The 10478-nt window shown below is 36.8% G+C and overlaps 2 protein-coding genes across 2 annotated transcripts; one reads left to right on the top strand and one right to left on the bottom strand.

Moving 5' to 3' along the window:
- Window positions 1-410: 410 nt before the first annotated feature.
- On the bottom strand, window positions 411-2976 carry zgc:174935 (uncharacterized protein LOC796019 homolog). The gene is made up of 4 exons (XM_051866422.1): window positions 2348-2976; window positions 2156-2210; window positions 1583-1697; window positions 411-1301 (listed from the first exon to the last, which is right to left on the bottom strand). Exons 1-4 carry the CDS (start codon window positions 2642-2644, stop codon window positions 1136-1138), a joined length of 633 nt encoding a protein of 210 aa, XP_051722382.1. The 5' UTR covers window positions 2645-2976; the 3' UTR covers window positions 411-1135.
- A 719-nt stretch (window positions 2977-3695) lies between these two features.
- On the top strand, window positions 3696-7393 carry si:dkey-87o1.2 (uncharacterized protein LOC796684 homolog). The gene is made up of 5 exons (XM_051866543.1): window positions 3696-3891; window positions 4625-4922; window positions 6764-6818; window positions 6940-7057; window positions 7193-7393. The coding sequence occupies exons 1-5, from the start codon at window positions 3818-3820 to the stop codon at window positions 7215-7217; spliced, it is 570 nt and encodes a 189-aa protein (XP_051722503.1). The 5' UTR covers window positions 3696-3817; the 3' UTR covers window positions 7218-7393.
- Window positions 7394-10478: the final 3085 nt, after the last annotated feature.

Genomic DNA, 10478 nt, shown 5'->3' with positions numbered 1-10478 from the left:
TATCTGATAAGACCTGGTGACGGCTTGGTGCACAGATCAACCAGTCCTCCAGGTATGGAAGGATCTTTATACCCACAGCCTGAAGAGGGTAAAGGGCAGTTGAAGTGCTATTTTTTGTTCTCCTGAACCCAAATATTCCTTTAAAACCTTATTAAAATGACATAACTGTATAATTACTGCCAAGGATTTGTCAGAAGGTGGTGCTGTATATTATGTTACGTCGCAAACTGCATGTCACCTGAAAAAAACCTATTGTAACATTACTTTTACCCATCAAACTGGTTAAACAACCTAGAACGACAAACTCAGTTAAGACGCTATTTGAGATTAAGAGTAGATTAAAATGACTAGGCAAATGTTTTAAATAACAGTAAACATCCATTTACTGGAAGAATACATAAAAAGAAATGTCCAACCAAACTCTGCTTTTATTTTTACATCAAACATCACAATATTTCAGCATAAAACCAAAACTTATAACAAAGGACACTGAAGAGCAACTCATAACTGCTCCACTGAAGGCTCTGATTGGTTAAGCTTGTTGTTGTCAGGACTACATAAAGATAGTAAGTGGGGTAATAGAGCGAGGATAATTAGGAGCGACAGTAAGAGGGTCAGAGCTTTCCCATTGGTCGATACAAGCGGGCATGTACGCTTGAGCCTGAGGGAGGGTCATAATGACACTGTAACAAGGGCAAAAAACAAAAAAACAAAACAAATATTAAAAATACAAACACACCCAGAAAGTAAAGAATGATGACGAAAAAAAAAAAAAAAAGGTTGATCAAAGAAAATTTCATAACTTAATTGTGGGTAAAGTGAACAACAAACTGCAACTGATATATAGCAGATATGCATATATCAGTTGTATCATCCCATATTCCTTATAAACCAATTTATTTTTGAGAGAACAGAGCAGGAACATGGCAGACCTTGTGATGTTGTCAGTCAAACTTCAAACCCATAGTTGAGAAAGTCTGTCTGTCATTCAGAGATGCCTGTGGAATGCTGGAGATCAACCCAAGCAAGATGTACAGCTTTAGCTAATCTTCCCATACAGTTCAGCTGTGGACACTGACGTGGTATTGTTCTCCGTGTCCCTAACACACACATACTCAATCCACTTGGTTTTCCTTCACACAGCATTTACTTTTGGCTGTTCGGCATTTGGCGCTTCGGCATTTGGCGCTTCAGCTTTTTTCCCCTCAGGTTTCGGTTGTTCAGCTTTGGCTTCATTTGCTGCTGGTTCATTGGGCTTTGCCTCTGGCTTTTGTGGCTCGTCAATTATGTTACACAGTTTCCTTGGAGAAGTAAAAAGGAGTATTGTTAAGCAATGTTAATGCTCAGCAGAAATGAATTTCCTATTTAAATCAATTTTAAGTTTTAAACCATTTTAAAGTTGAAATAAGTAACAATGTAAAATCCCCATTTAAAGGCTTCAGGTTCATATGTACATTCTGAACTGATCACAGAATGATTGTCAATGACCAATCAACAAGTTCAACTAACTTCACACATGATCTGACAGTTAAATGAGATTGGAGATCTATAACAAATTATTCTGTTATACAAATTCACTCACTTTCCTTCCTCGGAGGTCTTGTCGATGTACTTGCAAAGTGTGCTCTGCTGCTCCAGTTGTTTTTTAAGAGAAGCAACCTCAGTTTCCCATTGGGACTTTTCCTTGACCATCTCATCTAGGAACAGAAAAACAGAAAAATGTCTAATATTTATATATATATATACACACACACACACACACACACACACACATACATATATACATATATATACATACACACACACACACACACACACACAACATTGCTTTCCATGTACAAGCAGGTCCAAGTACAGCAAACAATGATAAAATTAGCAATTATGTAGGCTATTGACATCAATTGTGCAATTTCAATGCTCAACGACTAACAATATGTATCATTATTTATCTGGCATTTATCCAGGCACGACGGACTTGCATTTGTTGCCGCAGGGAGGCAGTATTGTCATGGGCTTTACAATGAGCGACAAATGTATTAATCCGAGATACAACGCAAGGTGAAAATAAATAGCTGTTTTCTACTCCATATTACTTTTAGTCAATCTTTAAGTCATTTCCACACTGTATTCCTTTTAAAACTGAAAATAAACTCACCCTGGATATGTTTCTTCTCTGTCTCTGAAGCAGCAATTTCATCTGTGAATCGTTTCTGGAGAAGAAAAAATTAAACCGGTTAAAATAAACCCCAGGTGTCACTTAGGCCTACAGCTGAGACATTGCAGTTACAATGGCTGGATGGAAGGATTAATTGTTGAGAGCATATAAAAATAAAACATCACAACTCACCTTGTCTCCATTACAGGCAGCAGCGTCACTCTTTTTCTGCTCTACTACGGTCTTAACTTGGGACAGGTCTTTGGTTAGAGTATCCATCTCTTTCTTGGTATTTTCTATCTGTGCGTTGGACTGGATCAGCTGATCTTGGTATTCTCCCAGAACATCCCTGGTCACTCTGAACTTAATATCTAGAAATGAAGCCTGTTTATTCAGTTGCAGTTCCTGCTTCCGTCTGGTATGGATGTAGCCAGCGATGCCCAGACTACACACCAAGACAAAACCCAAGAGCATGGCAGGAAACTTCATGATGGAGGACTCAAGAGGAAGATGGACCGGATTCAGATCCTGTCTCTCTCTCGTGTGCAGGTGTACAGATGATCAGAGTTACCTGTCGCAGATACAAACCCCTCCCACACGACGAAGGCTAGGGCATTATGTTAAAGAGCAAACACTGTGTGTTCTCGGTGATATTAACAGAGATAGATGTTAAAATATGCAAAATAAAAACAATTTAACTATCATCAAATAGCTTTCTTCCTGGTTTGATTTTTTTTTTTTTAAATCCCTGTTCACCTGAGCGACGCTTGAAATGAGTGGAGACGACGCTACACCTGTGACACCTGTGAAAAACCACGCCCACCCCACGAACGCATTGGCGTACAGACAAAAAGCACGACGTAAGACGTTACGTTTGATGGAAAGTCCGAGTCATCTCCCCGAATCGGTTCTTTCGAACAGTTCGTTTCAAGGACCGGTTAAACTGATTCAGCAATTATTTTACCTCTCGACTACAAAAGCCATATGTTGCAGCCATGTAATGTAGCTACATCTATTAGCTAAAAAAAGACACTAAAAAAATGTGTTTGTATTACAAGTTTTCTTAAATATTATGTTTAAACATGCAAATGAGGCATTTTCTAATTAAATATGCACGAATTTGCCTAAATCTCGAGAACAGAAATCTGAGCAAAGCCGGTTCAAAATTTCTGTTTTATTTTGTTGACATATTAGAGTTATAGGTTTTTACCAAAGGGGGTTTTGGATAGGCTGCCTCCTTTTATCACTCCATTAAAAAAAAAATCACCATGTTTTAGGAATAAATGTTATGAACAAACCATCTGTAAAAACCTTCAGAACACAGATAAGAAAAACTGTTTTTGGCCTGTATGTCTTGCCTTAATGAAACAAACTTTTGTATGTGTGTTCATAAATCTCTCATAGGCCTATTTTCAATACGTTTATTTAACATTCTGCTAACTTCAGTCAAGCCCTCATGAATCGGACACATTCGAGTCCGACAGAAATGATTCCTCGTTCAATGAGTCGGTTCAGTGAGTTGGTGACGCTTGTTCTGACGGGTTCTGTTACGACAACTTCGCACGCCCAGGTCGCTTATGATAGAAGTATTGTCAGACGTCGAAGAAATTCTTCTATTTAGCCACGCCTGAAACTTGTCACTTGAATTGAAATCCAAGTACAATGATGGACAAAATAATTTTAACATCTGCCGAGCCAAGCCTTCACAGTAGAGTATTGAATCCTCAACGACCCAGGTGAGCACCTAGCTGTTAATCCTGGCTGGTGTTTCGATACTCAGACGACAGTATGACATGTTGGTTAAGTCACGCAACAGTATCCCGGTTCATCCTGTTTAATGACCTTGTAATGATTTACTAAATTCGCAGAGTTTTATAATGCCACACCTGTAACCCTTAATTCCCCCCGTTCGGTTTTTGTGTGAGAGATAAAGGGAGGATTGTTTCTTATATTTAGTATATAAGATATATAGACCTATATATATATAATTTGATGGGAACGAACAACATTCATGAGAGAGACAGAGAGAGAGGGAGAGAGAGAGAGTTAGTGGGATTCTGCTATATTGTTTTCCTATTTTGCTTTGATAAAACAAAGGTGGGTGGAGAGAGTGGAAAAGTTGGTCAGGGATCACAGCAACAGTATCAAGGAAGTGATGAGGTTTCTCTATCTCACACACACACACACACACATACATACATATATTTGTTTGCTTAAACCCAGACATCCAGTTATACAGGTAAGACAGGCTAACCTGTCTCTGGCTCAGATCGAAAGGTTTTCTGGAACTACACAGGACAGGGAGTTGCGTCAGTTTCATTCAACAGCATAGGCGCTACTGCCATGAGAATCAAGTGACTGTGTCTACACACACAGAGAGAGAGAGAAAGAGAGAAAACGAAATCAGCTGTCCGCTGAGGAACTCTTTTGGTCTTCTCTTCCTCTCTCTTCCTACCTTTATTCCCTCAGGATGAGAGGCATAACGGCAATGGTTTTCCTGGCCTTATGTGCGCTGCTGATTATAGTCTACCAGGCCGTACAGCAGGAGCTCAACATTCGCAACCTGAAAACACGCATCGTTGTTTCTGGTGAACAGGTGAAGTTGAAGGAGGATGGAATCATGGCAACTAAGACGAAAGTGGAGGAGATCAATAAAAAGCTTAGTGCTCTGACCACACAGAGGGATCAGCTCAAAAAACAGAAGGATGACATTAAGAAAGGCACTGCTGAATCTGAAAAGGAACTCAGCACCTGCAATGCTGAGAAGGTAATGTAAATAATATTGAAGCAGTTGAGCTTTACAGTGATTTTCTGATTTAAATCAGAGTTTAGATCAATCACAAACTCGGATTAGTTGGATCAAATTCATTTGTGCTGATTTATTTCTCTGCCTTCGCATGCAGCAACTCCTTTTTGCTCTTTTGTCTGTGAAATGAGGGTAGGTGACATTAAATACTTCTGAGAAGTTGATCTCCTGCGGTGTGAAATGCTATATTCACATGCTCTATATACACTGCTTTTTAAAAGTTTGGGGTTGGTAAGATTTGAAAAAAAAAAAAAAAAAAAAAGTTTTGAAAGAAGTCTCTTATGCTCACCAAGGCTGCATTTATTTGATTAGGAAAAATATTATTGCAGTTTAAAAATACCTGTTTTCTATTTTAATATATTTTAAAATGTTATTTATTCCTGTGATGGCAAAGCTGAAATTTCAGCATCATTACTCCAGTGTTCAGTGTTACACGATCTTTCAGAAATCATTCTGATATGCTGATTTGCTGCTCCAGTAACATTTTGTATTATAATTAATGTTGAAAACAGCTGTGCTGCTAATGTTTTTGTGTAAATAGTGATACAGAATGATTATTTTTCCACACTATATGATCATATAAAACAAGTTTTGAAACCGTAACAGTATCTAGTTTTGAGATGTGACTGCTTGCCAGTAGGGCACAATTTTTTGTATTGTTGACTTGTTGAATGTCATACATTTGCAAGCTATTATGATATGTTTAAATAAACCAACAAAGCTGATAATGAGGTTTAAATATGCAAATATATAAAACACATTAAATTCAGCTGCATTCACTGTTTAAACATGGAAAGAAATTTGTACTTCCAGTTTTGCAGCTTATCAAGATAAGTAAAAAAGAGCCAATAGACAGCCTCCACTGTAGTTGCCATTTCTGAATCAAATACATTGCATTTATATTATTATTATTATCATCATTATTATTATAGTAGTAAATGATGATTAGAAAGTATTGCTTAAAAAAAAAAGGAAAAATTCAATATATTAATTTGATCACTTGTGTACACTAGCTGTCAAATGGTTGGTGTCAGTTATATATTTTTTAATTAATACTTTTATTTAGCAAGGATGCATTAAATTGATCAAAAGTGACAGTAAAGACATTTACAATGTCACAAAAAGATTATTTTTCAGAATCTGTTCTGTTCTTTTGAATGTTCTATTTATCAAAGAAAAAACTATCACAGTTTCCACAAAAACATTAGCAGCACAAATGTTTTCAACATGGACAATAATAATAAAAAAGCTTGATGAGCATCAAATCAGCATATCAGAATGATTTCTGAAGGATCATGTGACACTGAAGACTGGAGTAATGATGCTAAAAATTTAGCTTTGCCAGCACAAGAATAAATTACAATATAAAACATGTTAAATATAAAATAGTTATTTTAAATTGCAATAATATTTCACAATATGTTTTTACTGTATTTTTAAACAAATGCAGCCTTGGTGAGCAAGAGACTTCTTTCAAAAGCATTTTTAAACATTTTGAACAATATAGTTAGTCTTTTAGTCATCTATTTGCTCTACTTTGAATGGTTCCTAAAATATAGCACATTTCATCTCTGTGTCTCTTGATAGTTGGAATGTGCAATATGTGAAAATGTTTCAGGATTCTTTACAGTATTGTATTACATCACCACAGTGGATGTTTTACAGCATTTATGCAAATCAAGTTTGGTGACAGGTCTATTACAGTGTTCTCTGTGTTCCTGTTTTTGTCTGCCCATACTGTATAAACCATAAGCATATAACTGCTCTCACACAGCCTTTCTCTGTCTGTCTCTTCGTTTCAGGGTACATTAGAGAAGAAGAGCAATGAAGCAAAAGACGCACTTAAGAAACTAAAGGGTAAATATGAGTTAATCTTATTTCTGGGGTTTTATTTGAACTAAAGTACTGTAGTGTCAGAAGGTTTGTGGATAATATAATGCTCATTGTCAACGTTTTTGTCTCCCTTGTTACTCTGCAGAAGACCAAGAAGCTGAAAAGAAGAAAGCTGAGGAGGAGATTCAGGGTCTGAAACAAAGCATTCTAGAGAGAGATGTAAAGATCTGCAAATTTGTGGATGTAGCCGTGGAAGAGGCAAAGTAAGAGTGGTTGATTTTAATTTATTCCATTGATTATGATCGTAGCCTAAATGACCTGTAACAGTTATGTTGTTAAAATCACAAATCAGAATGTTTTCTTTTTTACAATAAGCCTTTTTGCTTGTCTGTTTATAGGAAGTTGTGCGCAGTTGCCCTGTGAAGGGATTTCAGAAGTCTAATGGAGTTCTCTCAGGAAAAATGTTTTGGATGGGATTGTGTATATTTGTTTCTACAAACCCTTTTTGACTTTGTTATATGTTACATATGTTTCATAAAAAAGGTATGGATGTGCTGCTTTATGAACAATGCACTAAATAAATGTGTAATTAAGACTAATGTGGAAAAAAGACTTGTTTTTTGTAAAAACGTTTGTCAGTTATCAAAACTGAAAACTCAATAGTTAAGGAGGTCATGCTTTGCACATTTCCTTTTAATTAAGTTCATTGCTCATTTTCGGGGCCGGGTTGGTGTTGGGGTTGGGTTGGGGTTGCGAGATTTCAACCAAGGTGGACAAGAAACAGCTGAGGGGGGCCCACAGCACCAACCTGATACCATACAGCCCTGAAAAAAGAGATTAAATACATAAAGTATATTTGTGTAATTTATTTAACTCTTGCAGGTTTGTGTAATATTCTGAGTTTCACTGTTTTTATTCATTTTGAGGAATACTGAATCTTTTTTTGTGCAAGTGAGATGAGTAAATGCATGTTCACATTTAGTCCAAACCAGTGGCGTGCAGTGGTGTTCTGAAATGAGAAGGCAATCAATGACCTCACAGTTTATTTATTTTTAATTTTTTATAAATCAAATGTAAATTCATGTCCGTTACTTGGCACATTTTCCTCGTTAAATGAACATTACTTTCACATTACATCAAAAAAGAAAAAAAAAGAAACCAAATACAATTCTATTTTGTATTTTTACATTAATGTTCTATTTAATAAAAGTCAATCTCATCAAGTTAGTGTTTCAAGCATTTTTACATTTATTACAAAATAACTAAAGGCAGTAACAATTTAAACAATATTTTTTATTTGTGTATTGATTTTCAGCTGTTCTTTTTAATAGTCAACTTATTTCGGATCATCAGTCATGCTCGGTAAACACAGACACGAAGATTTATCTTTAATTTCACCAAGCTGATAGTTCACTAAAACCCCCGCAGTCATGTTTTCAGGTCTTTTCAAGTTTGATTTTGAATAAAATAAAGCGGTGATATCTAAGTGGCTGAGCTGTTTACTTACTTTTTAATTAGTCTTCCCATTGACGCCATTATTTTGTTCATTCAGACTGACTCGCGGAACGCGCACGAAAACAAGAGGCGGGATTTATCGCACAAACCAATCATATCCAATCATAGCGCGACTCTCACGTGACTTTCTCCTATTCATTCTCTATTACCCCCCCACAAAACCCACCGCACGCTTTAGGGGGTCTATTGATTTTCTATGAGGGGAGAGGAGGAGGCACGAGAGACGCGGACTCCCGCTGTAACTTCACCTGCGGGTGTCACTGTTGGACAGTGTTCCTTTAGAAAAACAAGTGACTTGTACACTTTTTTTATTGTCACATTCTGTAATATTTGCGTTGTTTTATTTTTATAATATGGATTATTTTCTCATCCTAATTTTTTGAGGAGGCACTGCCTCCCTTGCCTCCTCGGAGGAAACACCCCTGGTCCAAACTACAATAACCATCATGTTTACACAGCACACACAATGCCTCTGCACTTTACTATTGATTTCTTTCAACACTGGGACAGGAGGTGTCCGTTAATACATGGGAAACAAAGTGTTACTTATTTGAAAAAAAGTAACTCAGATATTTTGTTGTAAATTTAAAAAGTAATGTGATCATTTACTAATAGTCTCAGCCTCAGACGTCATGCCCACGGGCTGTTGGCTGAACGTCTGATGCATATGGCACACTTAACTGGAAACACTTAAGGATTTTCGGAGTCATCTGGTTTGTTGAATTCTACAGGATGTCCAGAAACTTGTCTGTCGTGTTCTTTAACAGTCCGCCTGGAAACAAAGGCTGTGACGCCAAACATCTTTGTGGAAGAAGAACTCTGTTGTGTTTACAACTGTGACAATGAGCGCTTACCAGTATCAACTACGAACTGTGATTGGTTGCGCTACATGTCAGTCTGACGGTCTGGCTACGCGAGACTACTAGTTACTTGAAAAAGTAATCTGATTACGTAACTCGCGTTACTTGTAATGCGTTACCCCCAACGCTGCTTTGAACATTTCATGTTATTTAAATTCATTATTCATTTTGCACTTCCAGTGTATATGCTTATGCAAACATAAGATATTACTCTCAGGTAATTGTCTGTTTGCTCATACAGTATAACTCAACCTTGTTGAGCGCTTATCAAGTTTCTTGTTGCTCCATTTCACTTGAGCAATCAGTGGCACCTTAAACCAAAGATTCTTTGGAGAATTAGGTTTGTAGTCTTCTGTTCAGCACACAGTTAGCTAGACCGGATCCGTGATGATTGGAGGATGGGGTGTGTCATCAAAAGAAAGAGAGTGGAGGAGGATTGACAAGTTTTATTGTCAGAATGCTAAAGGTTATGTACAAGTATATAAAAAAAAAATAGTCTTAGAAACATTTGGCGGTGGTTTTAATTTTAGTCAGTGACTTACATTGTGAGCTTTTTTAATTTATGACAGCACTATGTGAACAAATGTGAATCTGACAAATAGTCCCATTCTTACAGTTCTGTTAACCTGTTTATCCACATTCATGGCATGTCAGTAAGTGTTTGAGTCACTCTTTAAGGTTTTTGAAATTCACACTTACTTTTATGATTGGAGAAATTGCTTAATGCAGGATCTTCAGGGTGGGAACATGTATATATTTACCAATGTTATCTTTCTTCATGGTAGTTAATTTAACTGTGTGTTGTTGTAAAAGGACCTGTTCTAATGTGAACAGTGTTTACCCTGTCTTTCAAAAGAATATGCAACAATAGACCTTCCAACAGCCATAACAGGAACCTGTAATTCCAGAATATTTGAAGGGTTAGTTCACCCAAAATGAAAATAATGTCATTAAGTACTCACCCTCATGTCATTCCAAACCCATAAGACCTTCGTTCATCTTCAGAACACAAATTAAGATATTTTTGATGAAATCCGATGGCTCAGTGAGGCCTCCATTGCCAGCAAGATAATTTACACTTTCAAATGCCCAGAAAGCTAAAGACATATTTAAAACAGTTCATGTGACTACAGTGGTTCTACCTTAATATTATAAAGTGACAATAATACTTTTTGTGCACCAAAAAGAAACAAAATAATGACTTTTCAACAATATCTAGTGATGGGCGATTTCAAAACACTGCTTTGAATCTTTTGTTTCGAATCAGTGGTTCGGATCGCGTGTCAAACTGCTGAAATCACATGACTTT

This window comes from Ctenopharyngodon idella, chromosome 16 (genome assembly GCF_019924925.1).
Source record: "Ctenopharyngodon idella isolate HZGC_01 chromosome 16, HZGC01, whole genome shotgun sequence".
NCBI classification, from domain to species: domain Eukaryota; kingdom Metazoa; phylum Chordata; class Actinopteri; order Cypriniformes; family Xenocyprididae; genus Ctenopharyngodon; species Ctenopharyngodon idella.
Note: the sequence above shows the minus strand (reverse complement) of the source record. Positions and strands in the feature narration are given on the sequence as shown.